Here is a 25,249-nt window from a genome sequence, read left to right as displayed (position 1 = left end):
ACCATCCGTGGCTAACTAAGGAATGTTATCAAATTGAAAGAAAAGGTGTCTAATGCTGCGAAGATTAGTGCTAGGCCAACAAAATTGGGAAATTTTTAGAAACCAGAAGATGACTTTTAAAAAAGCAAGAAATTAGAGTATGAGAGAAAATTAGCAAGAAATATAAAACAGACGGTAAAAACTTCTACAAATATATAAAAAGGAAAATAGTAGCTAAAGTGAGCATTGGTCTGTTAGAGCCTGAGACTGGAGAATTAATAATGGGAAATGAGGAAATAGCAGAGGCTTTGAACAAGTATTTTGTATCTGTCTCCACAGTAGAAGACAGAAAAAGCATCCCAAGAATAGTAGAAAATCAGGAGACAAAAGGGAGGGAGGAACTCATTATCACTAGAGAAAAGGTAATGGGAATAGGAATGGGACTGAAGGTTGACAAGTCCCCTGGACCTGATGGCCTGCACCCGAGGGTCTTAATAGAAGTGGCTGCAGAGATAGTGAATGCATTGGTTGTAATCTTCCAAAATTCCCTAGATTCTGGAAAGGTCCCAGCAGATTGGAAAACCACAAATGTAACACCTCTGTTCAAGAAAAGAGGGAGACAGAAAGCATGAAACTATAGGCGAGTTAGCCTAATGTCTGTTGTTGGGAAAATGCTAGAATCCATTATTAAAGAGGTCGTAGCAGGACATATAGAAAATCACAATACATTCAGGCAAAGTCAACACGGTTTTGTGAAAGGGAAATCATTTTGACAAATTTATTAGAGTTCTTTGACAATATAACAAGCAGGGTGGATAAAGGGGAACCAGCATATATAGTGTATTTGGATTTCCAAAAGGCATTCAATAAAGTGCCACATAAAAGGCTACTGCACAAGATAAAAGCTCATAGTGTTGGGAATGATATATTAGCATGGATAAAGGACTGGCTAACTAACAGGACACAGAGAGTCAAGACAAATGGGTCATTTTCAGGATAGCAAACTGTAACTAGTGGAGTGGCACAGGGATCAGTACTGGGGCCTCAACTATTTACGATCTATATTAATGGCTGTAATTTTACGCCACCTCAATGAGCCAGAAGGTGGCGGGACAAGGGGGGGAAAAGGATGGCGTAAAATGGAGTGGGAGGCTCCGGGAGGCTTTCCCGACCCGCTCCCGCCTCCACCCTCACTTTACATAGGGCGGCGGGGGGATGAATAATGGTCCGCCTGCCCCAGGCCAATCCAGGTCCTTAAGTGGCCATTTAACGGCCAGAAAAAGGCCTTCACCTGCCTCCACACAAATTTTACGTGTGGCAAGCGGGCGTCCTGGAGCCGGGAAAAGCCGCCTGTGAAAACCAGGCGGCTGTGATCACCCAGGGGCACGGGTGGCCCTGCGCACCGGGCACAGGATGCCCGATGGGGAGCCGTCCCTGCTATCCCAACCACCCCCAGCACCCAACACACTTCCCTTCCCTCCAACCGACCACCCTTGCCTTGCTGGGGCCCAACCAATTACCCTTGGCGAGGCAACCAAAACCTATAAGGAGGTCTTGTTCCAGAAGGCTGTGGATGGCAGCAGCCACCTGCCATGAGAGCCTGAGTCTCCTGCAGCCCTGGTGCTCCGACATATCAAGAGAGCTGTCTGTAAATAAAAACAGAAAATTCTGGAAATGCTCAGCAGGTCCGACAGTATATGTGGAGGGAGAAACAAGAGTTAATGTTTCAGGTCTGTGACCTTTCATCAGAACTGGGAAAAGTTAGAAATGTAATAGATTTAGAGCAAGTGAAAGGGTGGGGGGTGGTGAAGGGAACAAAACAGAAGGTCTGTGATAGGGTGGAGGGCAGGAGAGATTAAATGACAAAAGGTTTCATGGTACAAAGCCAAAACTAAAGGGCGTGGTAATGGGACAAGTAAAGAAACAAAAGAGGTGTCTAGCAAAGGTGGGAATGGCAGGATCCTGAATAGCTGCCGTCCGAAAGCAAAACAAGAAAAAAAAAGCAAAGAAACACAAAACCAAATGGGGGCAGAGGCTATCATCTAAAATTATTGAACTCAGTGCTAAGTCCAGAAGGCTGTAAGGTGCCCAGTCAAAAGATGAGGTGCTGTTCCTCAAGCTTGCATTGAGCTTCATTGGAACACTGCAGCAGGCCAAGAATAGAAAGGTCAGAGTGGGAATAAGATGGAGAATTAAAATGATGGGCAGCTGGAAGCTCGGGTCATGCTTGTGGACTGAACAGTCTGTATTTCGTCTACCCAATATAGAGACCGCATGTATATTAAATTGAAAGAAGTCCAAACAAATCGCTGTTTCACCTGCAAGGAGTGTTTCAGGCCTTGAACGGCAAGAAGGGTGAAGGTAAAAGGACAGGTGTTGTATCTCGTGCGCTTGCATGGAAAGGTGACATAGGAAAAGGAGGTGATTTTGGGCGTGACTGAGGAGTGGACCAGGGTATCACGGAGGGAATGGTGCCTTCGGAATGCCGAAAGGGGAAGGGAAGATGTGTGTGGTGGTGGAATCAGGCTGGAGGTGGCAGAAAAAGTGGAGGATGATACGTTGAATATGGAGGCTGGTGGGGTGGAAGGTGAGGACAAGGGGAACCCTATTGTGGTTGTGGGAGGGAGGGGAAGGGGAGAGAGAGCAGAAGAGTGTGAAATAGAACAGACGCGCTTGAGGGCCATGTCAACCATGGTTCGGGGGGGGGGGGGGAATCCTCGGTTGAGGTGAAAGTCATATCGAAAGCATCGTCCAAACAGGTGCAGTGGACACGGGGAAACTGGGAAAGCGGAATAGAGTCCTTACAGGAAGGGATGTGTGAGCAAGTGTAGTCAAGATAGCTATGGGAGTCAGTGGGCTTATAGTAAATATTGGTCGATAGCCTAGCCTCATAAATGGAGAGAGAGAAGTCAAGGAAGAGAAGGGAAGATGTTCTGATGAAGGGTCACTGACCTGAAACGTCAACTCTGCTGCTCTCCACAGCTGCTGCCAGACTTGCTGAATATTTCCAGCACCTTTTGCTTTTATTTCAGATTTTCAGCATCTGCAGTATTTTACTTTTATTAAAGAGAAGGGAAAAGTCTGAGATAGCTCATGTAACAACAAGTTCTGATGAAAGGTCACGACTTGAAACATTAACTCTGTTTCTTGCTTTCTCCATAGATGCTGCCTGACCTGCTGAGTATTTTCAGCATTTTCTGTTGCTATTACAGTCAATCTCACTTGGGGGCAGCAGTGTGAATGCTGCCATTCCCTTCAGTATGCCCATCTGTGAAGGGAATAAACGGGGTCAGTCCTGCCTGCTATTTGACAGACTGCTGGAACTCAGTGCTTGTAAATATCGGGTGACACCAAGTTTGGGTGTGACTGCAGTGACCCTCACAGTCAAATTGCTCACTGAAACCCACTGTCACATGAAGAAACGGTCTCTTAAGTGGAGCAAAAGAGAGCTTCCAACCCCAATGAAACCAGGACAAACCTTCCCCAAACATTAGTTTCTGTCTTCACAAAGTATGGAAAAACAAAAAGAATACATCATGCATGACTATTTAGAAATAACGACACCGCAAAAAAAAGTTATAATTTATTTGGTTTGGTTTACAATACATTACACTGGTTACGAACAGCTCTTACACATAATTTTTCAATTTAACACGGAAGTACAAATATTTTTAGGCGGACACAATTATTTTCCCTGCACTAGTATTCCTCACTGATGGTGAGTTCCATTTCTGACAAAATACAGAACGGCTTAAGCATAATCTTGCAGTTAAAAAGCAGCAGGTTTTCACATGCCATTCTTTGTTGGTTCAGCCCACTGTGTGAGCATCAATAAAGGGAACATGATGCTGTAACTTTATTTTAACTGATCATTTTATTTAAAAAGTTTGCTTAATTTCAACTTCACAGTATTCAGAAAAAAAGCTTAGCGGGGGTCGTCTACAGTTTCTTTTGTTTAAAAGAAGATATAAAATGCAATTGCGTGGCTTATTGAACCAGGATTCAGTGTTGAACAATGTTCTCTGTATTGAAGTTTAGGACTCTTTCCAAGATACAATTTCTGGCAATACTTTTATGAAATAGGCTAAATGTTACGAAAACATGTCAAGATTATATGATTAGGGCAAGAGGCATATGTTCAAACTGTTGAAATTTGTGAGTGACATCAGAAAAAAACATGTGCCGAATGAATGAAATCGACTGCCAGATGGGTAAGTAAAAGGCAAAAAAAAACCTTGGAGTCATTTAAAAGGTGGTGGGATGTGAGATGGAGAGCAGGGACTGTTAGTTTTTCTGGATAATGAGCCAGGATGTGCTGATTGTATCTATATTTATCTTGTGTTCAAGGATTTATGTGAAGAACGTAAACAAGGCGAATAAGGACAAAGCAGGGACAAAGTGTCTGAAATACGACAGCTACCTTTACAGACAGTGCAAGGAAAACATCCATCAGCCATGATGCAGAACCTCAAGGTTCCTTTACAACCAAACGCAAAAAAGTGGGAGATCTGCATCTCATGTAGATGTATTTATTCAAAAAAGTCAAAATTAATCTCTACTTATTCACCATCACCCAGTTCATTAGTTCTTTCCCTTCATCTATTTTCCAGACTTCAAAGAAGGATTTCATTTTCTTCCTGCAAGAAATAATAACAGGGTGACAGATTGTACATGTGGCATTAACATTTGGCTGTAATTTATAAGACAAACACAATGGAAGCGTTAAGAAGATTTTTGTGACTAATTATATGTCTTTCTTTGAAGCCATAGTTTAAATTCCACAGTGATGTGGGAACAAAGTCCTGATTGTCTCAGTAATTACAACAGATAAAATCCATATTTAGAGTAAATATAAACAGTTTTAACCCATCTAAATGTTACTCAATAACAATGCATATTTCAAAACAATATTTGATAGTCCTCACTCTCCGTTATTAATGTCTCTTCGTGGGGGTTGAACACTCACTCTGCCCAGGCTAATAATGTGGCTCTACGGTCAGCAGCATGCACAGACGTTATTCAGCTATTAGGAAATATCTAGGAGTCAGAGATGAACTAAATGTACAAACTACTGCACAAATGCCAGCTAACAGACAAGCAGTGGACTGCCTGTTGATTTTGCCATGGAATTTGCTACAGAATTTGAAGCAGTTCTGTAATATAAACATAACAATTACATATTATTCTGCACTGTAATGCACATTCATTTACTACCCTCAAGTATCCCTACCATTTAGGAATGAGATAAGGAGAAATTTCCACTCGGAGAGGTTGTGAATCTTTGGAATTCTCTATCCCAGATGGCTCAGTCGATAAGCATATTCCAGACCAAGATCAATAGTTTTTTTTTTATTTGTTCATGGGATTTGGCATCGCTGGCTAGGCCAGCATTTATTGCCCATCCCTAATTGCTCGAGAAGGTGGTGGTGAGCTGCCTTCTTGAGCCACTGCAGTCCATTGGCACTAAGGGAATCAAGGGATAGGGCGGGAAAGTGGAGCTGATGTAGAAGTTCAGCCATGATCCTACTGAATGGAGGAGCAGGTTCAAGGGGCTACATGGTCTACTCCTGTTTCTATTAGTACATTCATATAATATTATTTACATCTGATTATTAAACACAACAGCCCCAACATTTTTTAGGGCTTTAATGGACTCCCTATGTAACTCAGGCAGGTTATTTATCAGTAGAACCTACTGGAAAGTAGCAGGGGCCTGGCTGTGCTGGCACTCTGCAGTTTCCAGGATTTTCTGGCCTACCTTGTTGGGGGCAGAATCTCCACCCCTGTTCCTTACAAGGCAAACTTCACTGGATGGTTAAATTGGGTCAGGGAGTTCCTATGCTGTGAATTACCACATCCCTGGCTTATTCAGGACCTGGAATGATACTGAGGCTGACTCACCCAGTGAGATGAAGAATACTGGCTAGCTTACTGGAAGTGAGTCCCAGCCAGGGAAATCCAAATCCAGCAAGCTGAAGCCCCGAAGAATGGTATGTTTTTTTCAAAAAAATTGATTTCCCCCTTACCAAATGGAGAGAAGGGGACAAGACTGAGGTTGGGGGAAGGGCCCAGGCAGCCCTTTCCCCAGGCTACTGGTAAGCAAGTACCTGGATTTCTGGCTGCATGGGGCAGGTGGGCACTGGAGATACACCTGCAAATCTAACCCCACTATTTAAGAAGGGAGCGAGAGAGAAAACGGTGAACTACAGACCTGTTAGTTTGATGTCAGTAGTAGGGAAAATGTTCGGATCTATTATAAAGGATGTGATAACTCGACACTTGGAGATTTATGAAAGGGAAACCATGTTTGACAAACTTGTTGGAATTATTTGAGGATGTTACTTGTAGCATAAATAAAGGAGAACCAGCGGATGTGGTGTATTTGGATTTTCACAAGGTTTTTGAAAAGGTCCCACACAGGAAGTTAGGAAGCAAAATTAGAGCATATGGAATTGGGGGTAATATAATGGTACGGATTAAAAATTGATTAACAGACAGAAAGCAGAGAGTAGGAATAAACGGGTCATTCTCAGAATGACAGGCTGTTACCAGTGGGGTACCATAAGGATCAGTGCTGGGGCCACAGCTGTTTACAATCTATATAAATGATTGGATGCGGGGACCAAATGTAATATTTCCAAATTTGCGGACAACACAAAACTAGATGGGAATGTAAGTTGTGAGGAGGATGCATGGAGGCTTCAAGGGGGTTCGGACAGGCTAAGTGAATGGACAAGAACATGGCAGATGGCATATCATGTGAGTAAGTGTGAAGTGATCTACTATGGTAGAAAAAAATAGAAAGGCAGAGTATTTCTTAAATGGTGAGAGATTGGGAAGTGTTGATATCCAAAGGTACTTGGGTGTCCTGGTTCATGAGTCACTAAAAGCTAGTATGCAGGTCCAGCAAGCAATTAGGAAGGCAAATGGTATGTTGGCCTTCATTGCAAGGGGATGAGAGTACAGGAATAAAGATGTCTTGCTGCAATTGTATAGAGTCTTGGTGAGGCCGCACCTGGAGTATTGTTTACAGTTTTGGTCTCCTTATCTAAGGAAGGATATACTTGCCATAGAGGGAGTGCAACGAAGGTTCACCAGACTAATCCATGGGATGGCGAGATTGTCTTATGAGGTGGTATTGCAGAAACTGGGCTTGTATTCTCTAGAGTTTTGAAGAATGAGGAGTGATCTCATTGAAACTTACATAATTCTTACAGGACGTGACAGGGTAGATGTGGATAAGATTTTTCCTCTGGCTGGTGTGTCTAGAACCAGGGGACACAGTCTCAGAATAAGGGTCAGGCCATTTAAGACTGAGATGAGGAGGAATTTCTTCACTCAGAAGTTGGTTAATCTTTGGAACTCTCCACCCAGACGACTGTGGAAGCTCAATCATTGAGCATGTTCAAGACAGAAATTGACATTTCTGGATACTCACGACATCAAGGGATATGGGGTTAGTGGGGAAAATGGCGTAGAAGTGGATAATCAGCCATGATCTGTTTGAATGGCAGAGCAGGCTTGTTGGGCCAAATGGCCTACTCCTGCTCCCTAAGTTCCTATGCAATTGTGCTCGAGTCTACCTGTCCCATTAAAAATTAGGTGCCCTCTCACTAACACCATAAACTCTAGTGGGCTTAATGCTGTCGTGTACCAGCGGGCATGCTCTGAATTTCAGGAACAATACCTGTCGACGTAGTTAATTACAAAATGCGATCAATGATGGGACAGTTTATTTTCCTTTTAATCATCATCCTCATTCTTCAAAGTGCCCTCCATTCAGATTTGCTTTCAGGACAGGGATCAATAGATTTTTGCTATGTAAGGGTATCAAGGGATATGAAACAAAGGCAGGTCAATGGAGTTGAGGTGCAGATCAGCCATAATTGAATTGAATGAGTGAGCAAGTTCGAAGGGCTGAATGTCCTACTCCTGAACCAACTGTTCTTATGCTTCTATCACTGTGCTGATAATTTAGGAAATGCAACATTACAGCAACTTCTATAATATCAATATGATTCATATGCTGAAAAAGAGTAGAATTACTTTTTTTTTAATTGCTTTAAAATGTAACAAAATGTAAAGGTAATACAGCCTGCAAATGAGAAAGAACAAATGCAAGCACCTACAATGATGAACTCTCACAGAGTTCAGGTTATTGTTTTATTTTGAAAAGGAAGAAAGAAAAAAGCAGTTTGGGAAATATGAGAAGCTTTACAAAATCTCTGGGGTAGAAGCAAAATGATCAGTGCAGTGGTTTCCACTCCGAAAATGAACTTCTCAAGGCCAGAAGTTAATTAGCTTCTTCTAAAATCTCACGAAATCTTGTGTATATTACTATTAGTGAGCTCACAGAACATGGTAATGTGGAGCAAATGAACACACATGGAAAGAGGAAACTGTTGGCTACCTCACAAGGCACAATGGTCAGGAGATCCGAGTGCAAAACAACAGGAAGAATCAAAGAGAACCATGATAAAGTGGCAGGATGACCTCATAAGTTTCTCACACTGAAGAACATAGCTCCATGGGCATTTCATAGGACAGAAACATAACCAGAGGTGAACTATTAACCTTCAGATTTTTGTTTAACCGGGGGCGTTGGGATGAGGGTGGGGGAGGAGGAGTATTTTACCAGGACAGTTCTCAAAAGCAGCTAGTGGTTGCACACTCTCTGTTGACAACCATGGTATTTGAAGCCAGCAGTTAAAAGCAAGCAGTTGGATTTAGAATTTATTCCACATGGGAGGGTTATGAAATAATTTGAGTATTGCAGACATGAATCAGTTATGCAACCCCCTCAAATCAAGAGTTGAAATCCACATCAATTCTGTTTACGCGGTTCGTGGTTGTGAAAAGAGCTGTTTCAACATGGCAAGCAATTACTAGCAGGGTGCTACAGGTTTCATTGTTGAGGTTATTGGTATTTACAATCTTTCGGGGCCAGAAACAAAGCTGTCCAAGTTTGCAGATGATGCCAAACTGAGTGGGTGGGACAGGAATCCAACAACAGGAAACAAGCAAAATAAAAACTGATGTGGATGGGTGAGTAAGGTCGATTCGTGGCAAATGAAAATGAAAGCTGACTCTTGCATTTAATTTTATATCTATGTCCCCCTTAGTCTATAGCCCTCAACCACTGGAAACAATCTGCTTCTACCTACTCTGTCCCACCCATTCATAACTTTAAGCAGCACTATCAAATCACCCTGTAATTTCCTTTGTTGCAACATAAACAGCCCCAACTTTTCAAGTCTTGTTTCATATTTGTATTTCCTCAAACTGGACAGCATCCTAATGAATCTGCACTGCACCCTCTCTACTGTCTCAACAGCTTAATTGTAGTACAGAGCCCAAAACAGCGCCGAGTACTCCAATTATGGTTTTAAGGTTTTGTATAGATTTACCATTACATCTTAACTTTTATAATTTATACTTCTTACCATAAGACCCAGTATCCATTAGCTTTTGTTATGTCTTTATCCACCTGAAGTACTGCTTTTAAGATCATAAGAATCTAAATTCCCAAATCCTTTTGCTCCATATTACCCAACTTTCCCCGATTCAAAGTATAATTATTACTTTTTAAACTTAATTTCTTTTTTTAAAAAAACAGAATGCATCACCTCACATTTACTGACATTAAATGCCATCTGCCACTTTTTTGCCCACTCCAACAGCTTATCAATATCCCTTCCCAGCTTCTTTTGATCCTCAGAATTATTTATTATGCCTCCCATGTTAGTATTGACTGCAAATCTGGCCATCATTCCCTCTAGCCCTATTATCCAAACATGCTAAATAGAAATGGTCCCAGAACAAAACTCCACAGGATATTTCTCCTTACTTCCAACCACTTTAAGAAAGTGCCTTACTCTGATTCCTTCCCTCTAACCAGTTTTTCATCAAGTTTTTACCCTACCCAACCCCATACCCCTCATCCCAGAATGTCTGAATCTTCTCCAATAATCTACTGGGTGGTACCAAAGGGACAGGTACACCAATTCAAAGAGCTCTATCAAGAGTATGGAATTCTTTGCACAGGGATTGGTTGAACAAATGACCAGTAAATCTTATGAGAAAACAGGTTAAGTATTTGAAGCAAAAGATAAGACAGAGATATGAGGGAAGAACAACAAAGAAGGATTAGTTTTGTATTGCTCTAGAAAAATAGTTATTTAGGCATAAAAGGCCAAAGAGCCTCCTTCTGTACAGTAAACATCCATGTTACTATGGTAATAATTGGAGTCACCTTTAAAGCACCCTAAATCATAGAATTGAATGGTGAAGTCATAGAAATGGAAAAAAATCACAAAAAAAAATCAGGTCAGGTAGATGAGCTGGTACCCAAGCCAGACTACCTGCTTCTGCTATTATACCACCACCATCTGTAAGCCCTGCAGTATATACCAAATAGTGGCTAATGAATAATTGCTCCACAAGCTCGGAGCCAGTGGAGAGGGGTAAATCATACACTATCCTACTTGTAGCTCAGAATATTGCTCAAGTGGAAAACCTAAGCTGGTTGTTTTCTACTTACATAAACATTTTATCTAACTCCCGTCTTTCCCTCTGTCCAGAAGACCATTGGTCTCCTTTAAGAACTACCTCAGCAAATCTACCAGGCAGTCCCAGGGCCATTTGGGACTTTCTGTTTGCCATCTGACTTTCTATCAGGCCAACATATCTGCAGAATGGAAAATGCTTTCACAATCTGCTCCAAGCCTTCATTTTGATATAGAGTAATTTGGACGGTTGTTAAGGCCCAATTGGGAAATCAGGCGCTAGTTGCAGGGAGCTGCAGCAGGTTCCAGCAGGACTACTGAATGTCCATATCATGCCACTCAATGTTCCTATCAGGTGAAAATTTTACCCCAATATTTTCTGTGAACTAGTCAGTGGGAGTGACCATTATTTTTACTGATGAGAGTAGTGCTTTGTTGTCATGTGTGATGCACAAGTAGTGAGGTTGATGTGCCAAACTCTAGGTCTGAATGATGGAGGATGCAGCCTGTGGGGTTGATGAACATTGGTATGTTTTATGGAAATGGTGATGGAGTAAATTTACAACTTGCTGTCTGGGGATAAAACTGGTGATGCAGATTGACGGTCAATGAAAATCAGTCTTTTTTTTTACATCTGGTCCGCAATGCCAGTTTTATTATCGGGCAGCCAGTTGAAAATTTACCTCCACTACTTTTTATTGTACAACACTGAAGGGATTTTCCCAGGCCCTTGGAGGCGGGTGGGCCAGGAAAATCTTGAAAAAAGTGCGTTGGACCGGCTCCCTGATGAGATCCCACCTCTGGCCGCTTTACCAAGGGCGGTCTGGCTGCATGCATGGAAGCAGCGGGATGCCACTTAAGGCCTTGAGGGATCAATTAATCAGCATTTTCATAGCTCGATGACAGTTTGCTGGAGACGAACAGAATCCCCGCTGTGACTGCAGTGCGTCACCTCACAGGAGGCGGCAACACAGTAGGAAGTCAGAGCGCCCTTATCTGAGTTTGCAGACTCAAGTTTAAAGGAGTGGAAAGGTCTTAGGCAGCACATGCGCAGCCAAATGCAGTCATCTGCAGGCGTTGCCTCTGCGGACTGTTCCCCGAGATGGTTCTGCCTGCTATTCATAGGATGCTGTTTCCACCATCAGTTGATCGCCTCCATCGTGTCGTGCCCCCTCTCTCTCTATCTGCCTAAACAGCACTCAGCTTTCTCTGTGGGGCTGCTGGCTAGCCCTCCTGCATCCATGTGCCACCTTCTATCTCTAATTGGATGCCAATGGTGGAGACAGCCGACTAATTGGCCACCTCCCGTAAAATTAAGCTGGCAGGCGGGATTGTCAAATGCGTGGAGTCAGGACCTGGAAATGGTCCCAATGTTGGGCTCCTAATGCCCGCAGGAAAGTTCAGCCCACTGAAACTAAAGGACTCGTTTGTAAGAGTTGGTAGCACAAAATTAGTACTTAAATATAATGCGAGGAGATTATTTTATGGAATGACTGTTGCTTAGCTACTGTTGTGTGTGAAGGGCTTTATTGCTGGAGATGTTTGACCTTGGTGAGGAAATATGTATGCGAGTCTATGTAAACAAGACTGTTAAATAATATTCTATAACAGTGGTTTATTCAATGAGATTACATTCATGCATACATGGGAGAATTTTTCATCAGCTGATTTCCTATCACTCCACGGCACAGCATACTGGTTATATCCTTTCATACTAACATACCGGAATCAAAGAGTTTTTGGCACCCAGCACTTATCATGTGGCTAATGTCTTGGCCACCATCCAAGAAAGAGATCTTGAAAAATTGCCATTCTGTTAAGCCTCTATTTGGAAATGGATTACGGGAGAAAATTATGTCAGAATAAGGAGCTGGATGCCTTAACATCTCAAATCCTTGATTATTTAGAAAATTTGCTAGGTCAAGGATTAGCGCCATTCTGCTTTCCACCATTCAGTATATGGAAGTCCTTTAGTAGGACATCTATCTCCTAACTCAGGAATGAAGCCTTGTATGCACCTAGTATTCTACAAATTGTTGTACCCATCTTTTGAGATTGCAGCCATCATTCATTTGAGCAGTTAGCAATGAACACTACTGATCTTACCTAGGTGAGTGAACACTTTCAAAAAATATATATTCTATTGTCATGTGTTGATACCTTGCAAGGACAATATAATTTCTGAGTTGGTGGTCACCCAAAAATGTTCCAGGTTATGTAACAATTTTAGTGCCAATCACTTGAAAGCTGGGAGCCCAGGGACATACTTTGGGTGATAGAAAATATTCTGGGTGGTTTAATATCTTCAACAATTGCCTGAAACAGGTACATTGCTAAGAACATTTGTAGGTTATCAAAAAATGATTCCTGTTAGGAGTCACATCAGAACAAAATGAAATAAAATATTTGTGACATTCACTAGTATTTGCCAGCAATATTGAAAATCAATTACTGGTGAGTGTAGACAGTTTGTGACCACAGAAATGCACAATTCAAATTATTTTTGGTACAGTGCATTTTATAAAATAGGATAAATGTAAAAAATGGCAAGAATTCATAGTGCATCAAATTGAGAATACTCAGTGAACCATAAATATGGGATGTCACATTTCAATTAAAATATTACTTGACCAGCAACAAACCAAACTCTTTGGTTGGCTGAAAAAAACTAATGACAAAACTGTTTCATTTTAAAATGTTGCTTTGTCCAAGAGCACTGATTCAGTTTATCAAGAGTTTAATACCTTAATACTTTCCAGCAGATTACTTAGCAGCTGTCAGTGACAGCAGTGGAGTATGCTTCATGACCGATCTACACATTTTGAATACAATGCATCCCCATAAAAGAACATGTTTTTCTGACTATATTAACTTTCATCCTTTGTCGTAGGAAAATGAGCTCATCACTCAACCCAGATAAGAAGTGAAAGTGCTGCTGTTGGCATGCTTAGATGCTAAAGAGTGCATTTTTGCATCAATTCCCAATCCAGAATAGCAGGGAGACACGAGCTTTTTGTAGCTTGGTGTTGTAAAGGTAACTTCTACAGGTTCACTTCAGTGTTTACTTGAATGACATCTAAACAAGCTTGGAATCCACTGCAATTGATCAACTTCAGTGTGTCCTGGTGAGCTTCTCGGCCTTTTGACTAAGATTAAGTGTAGTATCTGTTCTTATCATTGCTTACTTGGTTGAGAAGAGACCATGATCATTGCCTTTTGATCCTGGGTAGGCTTTGAGTAAAATGGCTATAACCAATCTTCGAGCTTCAGGCCAGGGAGTGCACAACACCATTCGGGTGGTCGTGAAGGACAACAAGGAAGAAGATACACCGGTCGATTGCACCTTCTTCATCAGGAAAATCCTCATAGATTGCTGCGGATTTCAAGCTTCGGACATCTTCTGCCTGCAGGATTTCCCCAGCAGTGGATACTTCGACGTGACGTTCCGGAACGTGGCGGGATGCATCAAGTTCCTGAAGGCCTTCAAGGAGAAAGGGGACGGGGCGCCACTGTCGATCCTCACAGCGGAGCCGCTGTTCACGCTTCCGTCACAACGTGACCGGGTGGTGACAATTCACCTCTACAACCCCCATGTTCCGGTGGTGGATGTACTCACCTTTCTCGCCAGGTACGTCGAGGTGGCCGGCAGCAGTACTGATGTCAAGGACCCCATTGGGATTTGGACCAGCCAGCGGCAGGTCGAGGTGACCTTGAAGGTCGATGCCAGTGGAGCCATCATCCACCCTCCCTCCAGCTTCGCTATAGGGGGAAGCCGAGGCTTCTTGGTCTACGCTGGGCAGCCCAGAGTTTGCAGCACCTGTGGCAAATCTGGTCACGTGGCAGCAAACTGCAGCACGGTTGTTTGCAAGAACTGCAAGGAGGAAGGCCATCAGACCAAGGACTGTAAGCAGACTAAGTGTTGCAACTCGTGCGGTGCGGCAGGCCATCTCTACAAAACCTGCCCCAAACACTGCCTCAGTTATGCTCAGGCGGCAAGGTCCAAGGAAAGGCCGGGAGAAGGTTCGACGAAGGCGTCCGGTGTTCGAAAGGAGACGAGCAACCTTCTCCGCAGTGAGGAACTTCAACCTGAGAAAGAGAAGGAAGGGGAGGCAGCTGAAACCAGTGACCCAACACCTACCCTGCACCCGGAAACTCCTCCTCCACAGACAGAATCAATGGAGGAGGAGGCAGCAGATGGACAAACAGGTCAGTGGCAAGTGGTCCAGAGAAAAACCACAAAGAAAAGACCTCCAAAAGCGGAACAGGCCACCACCCAAACCAGTGGCAAGAGGAGGCTACCTTCTGAAACAGACTACAACAGCTCCTCTTCACTGGACGGGGAAATGCTGGAACGACGGCCCCTTCAAAAGAGGCGGCAGAACTCAAAGGGGCTGGAAGATAAAGCATCCCAGCCCCCGTGCACTGGAAGCTGTGATGGGCCTGGCGTGCCCCAACCCCAAAGCGCCACACGTAACGACGTGGCCAACGCATCCCAGCTCCGGGACACTGAGAGCAAAGACGTGTCTGGCACACCTCAGCTCCGGGAAGCCAGGAGCAGTGATGTTTTTGAGGAGGAACAGAGGGAAGCAGCAGAGTACAACCCAATCCTTGCTGCCGATAAGACCCCCCCGATGTCACCCCAGCGGAACAAACCCTGCATGAAAAACCAGGAGGGGTTTCTGAGCCCAACTAATGTGAAACAGCTTGCTCACATGATGGGTATGCAGGAACATCCCGAAGGACTGGGACTAGCAAGGACAAATGGTATGGGAAGCAACAACTAACTTTTAAAAAAAAAATGGGTGTAAGGATTGCTTCCATTAATGTGCGTAGCATTAAATCTACTACACGATGTGTTTCAACCTTGGATTACCTCGCCAAGGTCAAAGTCGACCTACTGTTTCTGCAGGAGTGTGGAATACCACACCTCAGCACCTACAGGCAGCGGTTGCGATGGTGGTCCCACGGGCCATCGATCAGGTCGGGGGGGTAATGATTGCCGTTCCTCCGGCCTGGGTATTCTGCTGCGAGGAGGTAACTTCACCATCTCCGAAGTTAAGGAGGTGGTGGGCGGTCGCCTCCTCGTAGCAGACGTAATGTACACCAACGCTCCGCTCCGGTTGATCAACGTGTATGCCCCGGAACAACGCAGCGAGCGGTTGAACGTCTTCCAGCAGCTCCCACTGCTGCTGGCGACGTCCACGCCGGTCATCCTAGGCGGTGACTTCAACTGCATCATCGATGCGGCTGCACGATCTGGCAGTGACGACAGCAAACTGGACGCTACGTCCAGATTCCAAATAGAAACAGTTAAAGATGCCAAACTGCACGATGTCTTCAGCAAACCTGCAGACGGAGCGCAGCGCAGATACACATGGTCAAGATCGGAAGGGTCTGCCCGTTCCAGGATTGACTTCCTGTTTGTGTCCCGTGCTGTCACGGGCGGATCCACCGACGTCAAGCCGGTGTTCTTCTCTGACCACTGCCTCTCACTGGCTGACTGTCACTTACAGGACAACCAGCGGGTTGGCAGAGGGACGTGGAAGCTCAATGCTACACTCTAACCCCAGAGAACGTTGAGGAACTTAAAAGGGATTACAAAGGTTGGAGGACTGTGAAACCCCTCTGAGTCTCCAGTTCACTGGTGGGGAGCGATCAAGGAGATCAAGAGGTTCTTCATCCACAAAGGGCGAGAGAGAGAGAGAGGGAAATGTCCCGACTCCAGAAAAGTATGCAAAATCTGCTCCGGTTGCAGTCAATGAGGGTCGAGGTCAAAGAGGACCTCCAAGAGGTGAAGAGCCAGCAGACCTCGCTCTTTGCCAAGGAGGCCTCCAAGATCATCTTCCGGTCCAGAGTCCGCTCCATCAAGCAGGATGAGACGTGCTCGCGTTATTTCTTCCAAAAGGTACACAGAGAGAGCTCTGTTATCAGCAGCCTGAAGGAAGAGGATGGCTCGGTAGCGTCTTCGCAGTCCGACATACTAAGGATCAGCAAATCCTTTTATGCTGGGCTGTATGACGCGAAGCCCAAAGACAGCAGAGCCTCCCAGTCCTTCCTGTCATCTATCACAGAGGTCTTAGATGACGAGGGAGAGACTGGACAAGCCGCTAACTCTGGACGAGCTGACAAAGGCCGTCGAGTCCTTCGAGACGAGTAAAACTCCCGGAAGCGACGGCTTACCGGTTGAGTTGTATTCGGCCCTGTGGGACTGGGTCAGCCCGGACCTGCTGGAAGTATACGAGAGTATGCTCCTGGCCGGCAGCATGTCAGAATCCATGAGGAAAGGCATCATCACCCTCATTTACAAGCGGAAGGGGGAGAGGGCAGAAATCAGAAATTGGCGGCCCATCTCACTGCTTAATGTTGACTACAAGATTCTGTCCAAAGTCATAGCCAGTCGAGTCAAGTCTGCTCTGGAGTTGGTGATTCACCCTAATCAGACCTGTACTGTACCCGGCAGGAAGATCTCTGATAGTCTCGCCCTACTCAGGGAAACGATCGCCTATGTACGGGACAGGAGGGTGGACACCTGCCTCATCAGCCTGGACCAGGAGAAGGCTTTTGACAGAATATCGCACACATACATGATGGACGTGCTTTCCAAAATGGGGTTTGGGGAGGGAATCTGCAATTGGATCAAACTGCTCTACACAAACATCAGTAGCGCAGTCTCAATCAATGGGTGGGAATCGGAAAGTTTCCCGATCAAATCTGGAGTCAGACAGGGCTGTCCTCTCTCCCCGGTCTTGTTTGTTTGCTGTATTGTACCCTTTGCTGAGTCTGTTAGGAAGGATGCGAGCATAAGAGGGGTGACAATCCCAGGCAGCGGAGGCACATAGGTGAAAACCTCCCTGTACATGGATGACGTCGCCGTCTTCTGCTCGGACCCGCTGTCCGTGCGCAGACTGATGAGCATCTGCGACCTGTTCGAACTGGCCTCGGGAGCCAAAGTTAACCACGGCAAGGGCGAGGCCATGTTCTTTGGGAACTGGGCTGACCGATCCTTTGTCCCCTTCACCGTCAGGCCTGACTACCTGAAGGTGCTGGGGTATGGTTCGGAAGGGCCGGGGCGTGCACCAAAACCTGGGAGGAGCGAGTAGCCAAGGTACAACAAAGGTTGAGCATGTGGGGGCAGCGATCTCTCTCCATTGTGGGTAAGAACCTGGTCATCAGGTGCGAGGCGCTCACGTTGTTGCTGTACGAGGTGCAGGTCTGGCCCATACCCCACTCCTGCGCTGTGGCGGTCACCCAAGCCATTTTCTGCTTCATCTGGGGATCTAAAATGGACCGGGTCCGGAGGGACACGATGTTCAAATCTCTGGACAAGGGCGGGAAAAATGTACCCAACGTGGCCCTCATCCTGATGACCACCTTCGTGTGCGGCTGCATCAAGCTGTGTGTAGACCTCCAGTATGCAAACTCCAAGTGTCACTACGTGCTGAGGTTCTATCTGTCCCCGGTGTTGTGAAGGATGGGCCTGGTCACATTGCCGCGGAACGATCCATCCAGTTGGACCGTGCCATACCACCTCTATCCTTCGTGGAGCAGTTTCTGCGGGAAAACACTTTTGACCACCGATCCATCAGGCAGTGGTCTGCACGGAATGTCCTCAAGGCCCGACGGGAAAAGGAGATGGTGGATCCTGTCGGATGGTTCCCCGAGCAGACCGCCAAAGTCATTTGGCGGAATGCCTCATCACCAGAACTTTCAAACAAGCACCAAGATGTAGCTTGGCTGGTGGTGAGAAGGGCCCTCCCAGTCAGATCCTTCCTGCACGCCCGAAGTCTCGCCCCCTCCGCACAATGCCCCCACGGTGGCTGTGGTGGGGAAGAGACGGTCGCCCACCTCCTCCTGGAATATGTCTTTGCAAAGCAGGTGTGGAAAGAGATGCAGTGGTTTTTGTCGAGGATCATCCCAAGCAGCTCTGTAACACAGGAGTCTGTGCTCTATGGGCTGTTCCCAGGGACACACACCGAGACAAACATCAACTGCTGCTGGAGGAGTATCAATTTGGTGAAAGCCGCCCTTTGGTCAGCCCGAAACTTGCTGGTCTTCCAGCGCAAAGAGTTGTCCACCACCGAATGTTGCAGACTGGCACATTCAAATTTTTCATTTGCTGTAAAATGTAAAAATGTTAATGGCATGACAAATGAAATGGAAGGGTTGTGAGGCAACTCATGATTGTATTGAAGGAAACTGATCTCCCTTGCAATGTTTGTATTTTTTGGTGCTGTTTGAAACTGTTTGGAAATGTAATTTTTACAGATTTTTATGAATAAAGTATATTTTGGAAATTAAAAAAAAAGTGTCCTGGTGAGCTTATCATTTTGGGTAATGTAAAATCTTTAATCTAGGATACAATGATCATCATTATCTTGATGATGATAGACAGAAGTACAATATTTTATGTTGGTAATATGAACTTGCCACTTGAAAATGTAAGCAATTCCCAGTAGCATTGAGATATTGGCCATACTGCCTGGATAGTTATAGACAATGTGATTCACACTGAACATTTTCTTCTTGTGGTGTTCAAATTTCAGCTTTAGGAACAATATGAACATTCCTCTCTATTTGGGAACTGCAAAGTGATAGAAATAAAATCCAGCAGAAGTAGGCCATTCAGCTCCTTGAGTCTGCTCCGCAATTCAATTAGATCATGTCTGATCATCTACCACAATGCCACTTTCCAGCTCTAGCCCCCTATCCCTTGATGTCATTAGCATCCAGATATTTATCAATTTCTACCTTGAACATGCTCAATGATTGAGCTTCCACAGCTCTCTGGGGTAGAGAATTCCAAAGATTCACCACCCTCTGAGTGAAGAAATTCCTCCTCATCTCAGTTGTAAATGGTCTACCCCTTATTCTGAGACTATGTCCCCTGGTACTAGACTTAATAGCCAGGGGAAACATCCTATTTACATCCACCTTGTCACACCCTGTAAGAATTTTGTATGTTTCAATGAGATCACCTCTCATTCTTTGAAAATATAGAAAATATAGACCCAGTTTCCTCAACCTCTCCTCATAAGACAATCCCATCATTGCAGGGATTAGTCTGGTGAACCTCTGCTGCAGTCCCTCTATGGCAAGCATATCCTTCCTTAGATGAGGAGACAAAAACTGTACACGATACTCAAGGTGTGGTCTCACTAAGGCTCCATACAATAGCAGCAACACATCTTTACTCCTGTACTCAAAACCCCTTGCGATGAAGGCCAAAATATCCAGAGACCCCAGGAAAGGTGAGAAGGGTCAGGGTCACCAGGGCCAGTCAGGCAGGCCCTGCCGACAGGGTGGGGGCGAGTTAGTGACAGTGTCTTCCTGGGCGGCTGCGATTGTTGCTGGGGGCCCCTCCGGGCCCTCAATGGCCTTAAGTGGCATCTTGCTGCTGCCGGGCAGGTTGCGATCCATGCTTTCCCTGTCCTGGACAAAATGGTAGGGGGCCCTGGCAAGGCGGGATTGGCGCCCCCTGCCACTTTGGTTGCCCTCCACGCCTCTGTGTTCATCTCCAAGGGCAGAATAAAATTCTACCTGTGGTGTTGGAGGATGTGGCTGATCCCTCCTTTCGAGATAAAGAAAACCAGGACCAGAATGTGACTGCTGAAACCAACGGAGAATAAGCTTCTGTTCTTGCTTAGAATTGAAACGTCACAGATATTGAATACAGATTTGACCCATGGGCGAGGGGTATTGAATAATTCATAAGCACTAAAGCGAGTGTGGTACTTATGAGACTTGCTATTGCGCGTTCTGTTTATACAAATTTTGCTTTTTTGTGAATCCGTATTAATATTAAGGTTTTGATTTACTGTCTAGTTTTTTTTTTCCATGGACAGTTCTCTGTGGAGGCAATAATCAGGGAGATGATGTTCGATGATCCCAATGTGAAGGGACCACTGTGAGAGTGGTATTCAATTTCTAAAGCGAATGCTTATTATAATGTGTAACAATTGTTCATTAGAGAGAACTGGTAGTGCGAGAGTGTCTGCAATAATGGTTTATGTAATGCAAAGGGAATTTTTTTTTTTTTTAGTAACAGTTGAGTTTGAGGAGCTTTAATGGTGGAGACCTTATGGCATCATTTGGATGGTACAGTTGTGACTTTTCATACAAATAGGAGACCCTTGAACAACAAAAAGTACTTAATGATGATCTATATTCCTGCACTGGAAATAGAAGTGTATTTAAACATTTTGTGGATGCGACGTTTAAAGGCTTTATTCAAACTGAATGAATAATAACTGAATGAGCCTAATTGCTACATATAACTGAAATGCCCTTAAGCCTACTGAGCGCTGTGGACAATATAAACTAATAACAGGGTATTCTTTCAAGCTGTTTATGTGTGAACTACAGTGTAGTTCTTCAGTACAGAATTCCTTTCATGCCTAACATGAGTGCCCAACATTACACAAGACCAGAAACATGTAATGTAACGTCAACATTGCATTTTAATTGCCGTTAGGAGGAACAGTGAAATCTTAGCTACTAATTAAACATATACAGATACTTAAGCTTCACTAACTGGCAGGCATTAATGTGAAATATTAATTACAGAGCTCAATTGTGTTTTCTGAATCAACTATCATTTCTGGTTTAGTCCAAGCACATTCTGTAAGCACTGTTTTAACCATCACGATGATACAAGTTAGACCCTTCAATTACTTTTAACCTATAAAATAGATTTGATAAAATCACATGGGTCCAGAATTTGCTGGAGGGGGAATCTCACCACATATCCCATTCATTAGGCTTTTTCCCCTCACCCTCCAGCTCAAAATGATTTGCCCTGTAACTTTCTGGAAGTGCGAGGGCAACAGGGCATTTGGGATCTTAGTGAATGGTGGGACCAACAGTCTATCTGCTTAACCAGTGAGATTTAAGGATTGTGAAAGAAACAGGAATGATGGAAAAGGAGGGTGAATTAGAGTCAAGTCAGGTAAAGAGAGAGAAATAAAGAGGGCCCTTTATCCATAGACGTAACCCAGAGCTGTCAACAATGAGGAAATGTTAGTGTGAAATTTTGACAAAAATGAGTGAGAACGATTGAAAATCCATTAAGTATGAGAAGTGGCAGTTACCTTTCAGAGTAAGTGCTTTGGTCCAACTTCTGATTATTACTTGCTGAAATGAAACATTCTTCCATTTCTTACATGAAGCATCCTGTGGTATCTTTGAGTGAAATCGCTAATTTAGTGATAATTACTGCCAAATTAGAGGCCATTTTGTACTGTTGGCCAAAGCTCACTCAGATCTAGATCGGCCAAACTCAATACGGGGGTTGAAAATTCATCTCCCAACTACACAGCATCACTTAAACCTCCCAATGAATTGTGTTAGCCTAGCTTCATTGGAAGCACTCTCACCTCTGATTCAGGAGGTCATGGTTTCAAGCTCCACTCCACTGACTTGAGCACACAATATTGGCTGATACTTCTTACAGTAGTTTAGTTTAGTTTAGAGATACAGCACTGAAACAGGCCCTTCGGCCCACCGAGTCTGTGCCGACCATCAACCACCCATTTATACTAATCCTACACCAATTCCATATTCCTACCACATCCCCACCTGTCCCTATATTTACCTACCACCTACCTATACTAGAGGCAATTGCTAACGGCCAATTAACCTATCAACCTGCAAGTCTTTGGCATGTGGGAGGAAACCGGAGCACCCGGAGGAAACCCACGCAGAACTTGCAAACTCCACACAGGCAGTACCCAGAATTGAACCCGGGTCGCTGGAGCTGTGAGACTGCGGTGCTAACCACTGCGCCACTGTGCCGCCCCACTGTACTGAGGGAGTGCTGCATTGTCAGAAGTGCATTTTCTGACACGTTGAGTTGATGTCTGCCCTCTCAGATGGACATAAGATATCTCATTATTCAAAGAGGAACAGCGGAGTTCTTCTGGTATCTTGGCAGGCATATATCCCTCAAACAATATAATTTGAACAGATTATCTGATCATCTATTTCACTGATGTGTGCCAGACCTTATTGTGCACAAATTTGCTGGTGTGTTTACCTAAATTACAATAGTGACGATACTTAAAAGGTATTACATTAGCTGTGAAGAACTTCGGGACATCCTTACATTGTGAAAGGTGTAATTAAAATGTAAATGCTTTATTTCATTGGTGAAGGGAAGAAGAATGTAGATGAATAGATGCCCATCTCAAGTGGTGGCAGAAAGGTATAGTGGATCAAACTGCAGACATTACACAATATCAAGGAGGGGGAGAGATACCTGGATACATTGCATTAGAAAATGGCCACACCCCTTGGAACAGGGTCATCTGTTTTGGTCAGCGGTGAGGGACAGGAGGGTGTGACCGGAAGAGAGGCAGGTAAAGTAGTGGAGGAGCCTCAGCCTTAGCAGTTGTCAAACAGGTTTGAGATACTTGAAACCTGTGTGGACGAAAGTGAGGTCTGCAGGGTGGATGAACAGACTGACCATGGCAACATGGTACAGAAAGCCATTCAAGTGGGGGGAGCAAAAAAGAAAGTAGTGGTAGTAGGGGGACAGTACAGTGAGGGGGATTGACACTGTTCTCTGCAGCAAAGAGCGAGAGTCCAGACGGCTGTGTTGCCTGCCTGATGCCAGGGCTTGGGACATCTGCTCAGGGCTGGAGAGGAATTTACAGTGAGAGGGGGAGGATCCAGTCGTCCATGTAGGTACCAATGACATAGGCAGGACAAGGAAAGAGGTTCTGCATAGTCAGTATGAGGAGCTAGGCACCAAATGAAGAAGCAGAACCTCAAAGGTTACAATCTGCAAATTGGCATAGGGCAAATAAGATTAGAGAAATGAATGCATGGCTCAAAGACTGGTGTGGTAGAACTGGGTTCCAGTTCGCGGGGCACTGGCAACAGTAAAGGGGAAAATAGGGGCTGCTGTTGAGATAGTCTGCACCTGAACCGTGCTGGGACCAGTGTTCTAATGAGGTGCATAACTAGGGAAGTAGAGAGGGTTTTAAACTAAATAGTGGGGGCAAGGGATCAAAAAGGCACAGGGATTGCTTTTTTTTTATTGGCCGATGTATAGAGTACAAAGCAGGGATGTGAAGCTGGAACTGTATAAAATGCTGGTTAGGCCACAGCTGGAGTATTGCGTACAGTTCTGGTCACCACATTACAGAAAGGACATAATTGCTCTGGTCAGAGTACAGAGGAGATTTACAAGAATATTGCCAGGGCTTGAAGGTTGCAGTTATGAAGAAAGATTGGATGGGCTAGGGTTGTTTTCCCTGGAACTGAGGAGGCTGCGGGGTGACTTAATTGGGGTGTATAAAATTATGAGGGGCCTAGATAGAGTGGACAGGAAGGACCTGTTTCCCCTGATGGGGAGGTCAGTTACCAAGGGACAGAGATTTAAGGTGATTGGTAGAAGAATTAGAAGTGATATGAGGTGAAACTTTATCACCCAGAGGGTGGTGGATGTCTGGAATTCACTGCCAGGAATGGTGGTGGAGGCAGAGACCCTCAATTCTTGTAAAAGGTACCTGGACATGTATCTGAAGTGCTCTAACCTGTGGCGCTATGGACCAGGTGCTGGAAGGTGGGATTACTTTGGGTGGATAGCTTGTTAGGCCAACGTGGACACAATGGGTGAATGGCCTCCTTCTGTGCTGTACTTTTTCTATGATTCTAAATTTGGGAAGGTGTGGTAAATCAAAGAGTAGGGACAAGGCAAGAGAGAAAAGTATTAATATGGGAAAAGATAAACAGATCATGACAGGAAGGGACAGAGTACAAATCTAAGAGTAAATCAGCAGATAAGGGTAGAGGTTAAAAAAATAATAAAAGGACAAAACTAAAGGCTCTGTATCTGAATACATGTAACATTCAAAGCAAAACAGATTAATTGATAGCGCAAACAGAAATAAATAAGTATGATCTGATAGCCATTACAGGGACATGACTGCAGGATGACACAGATTGGGATCTGAATATTGAAGGGTACATGACATTTAGGAAGGACAGGAAGCTGGGAAAAGGTGGAGGGGTGGATCTGTTGGGATGGGATTAGCGCATTAGAGAGGGATGACCCAAGTTCAGGAAACCAGGATGTAGAAGTGATTTGGGTAGGGATGAGAAATGATAAAGGCAAGAAGTCACTTGTGGGAGTGGTCTAACAGTATCCACACAGTAGGACAGGGTATAAAGGAAGAAATGATAGGAGCTTGTCAGAAAGATACAGCGATAACCATGGGAGAGTTTAATCGACATACAGCCTGGAAAAATCAGATGTGCAAAGATAGCCTAGATGAGGAGTTCATAGAATGTTTTCGGGATAGTTTTTTTTTTTAAGAACAGCACGTTCAGGAGCCAGAGAGCAGGCTATACTAGACCTGTATTGTGCAACGATAGGATTAATTAATGACCTCAAAGTGAAGGCGCCTCTAGGCAGCAGTGATCATAACATGATTGAATTTTACATTCAGTTTGAGGGAAAGAAGAGTGGGTCTAAGACTAGTATTTTAAACTTAAATAAGGGCAATTATGAGAGCATGAAAGCAGAGCTAGCTAAAGTGAAGTGGCAAATTAGATTAAGGGATAGGTCAATAGAGATGCAGTGGAAGACATTTCAAGGGATATTTCAGAATACACAGAATGGATACATTCCAACTAGAAAGAAATATTCCAAGCAGAGGAGGACCCATCATCTGTGGTTAATGAAAAAAGTTAAAGATAGTATCAACCTTAAAGATGGGTGGCAGATTAGAAGATTGGACAGAATGTAAATAACAGCAAAGAAT

The 25,249-nt window shown here is 44.4% G+C and overlaps 1 protein-coding gene across 1 annotated transcript in view; it reads right to left on the bottom strand.

Moving 5' to 3' along the window:
- Positions 1–3,549: 3,549 nt before the first annotated feature.
- msh3 (mutS homolog 3 (E. coli)) overlaps positions 3,550–25,249 on the bottom strand; it is a 405,607-nt gene continuing 383,907 nt past the window's right edge. Inside the window, exon 24 of the mRNA XM_068029606.1 lies at positions 3,550–4,616. Coding sequence (XP_067885707.1) covers positions 4,535–4,616 — 82 coding nt within the window. The 3' untranslated portion in view covers positions 3,550–4,534. The remainder of the gene's footprint in view (positions 4,617–25,249) is intronic.

The sequence above is a fragment of the Heterodontus francisci genome, chromosome 4, assembly GCF_036365525.1.
Source record: "Heterodontus francisci isolate sHetFra1 chromosome 4, sHetFra1.hap1, whole genome shotgun sequence".
Classification (NCBI taxonomy): domain Eukaryota; kingdom Metazoa; phylum Chordata; class Chondrichthyes; order Heterodontiformes; family Heterodontidae; genus Heterodontus; species Heterodontus francisci.
The sequence above is the reverse complement of the archived record's forward strand: the minus strand, read 5'-3'. Positions and strand labels throughout refer to the sequence as shown.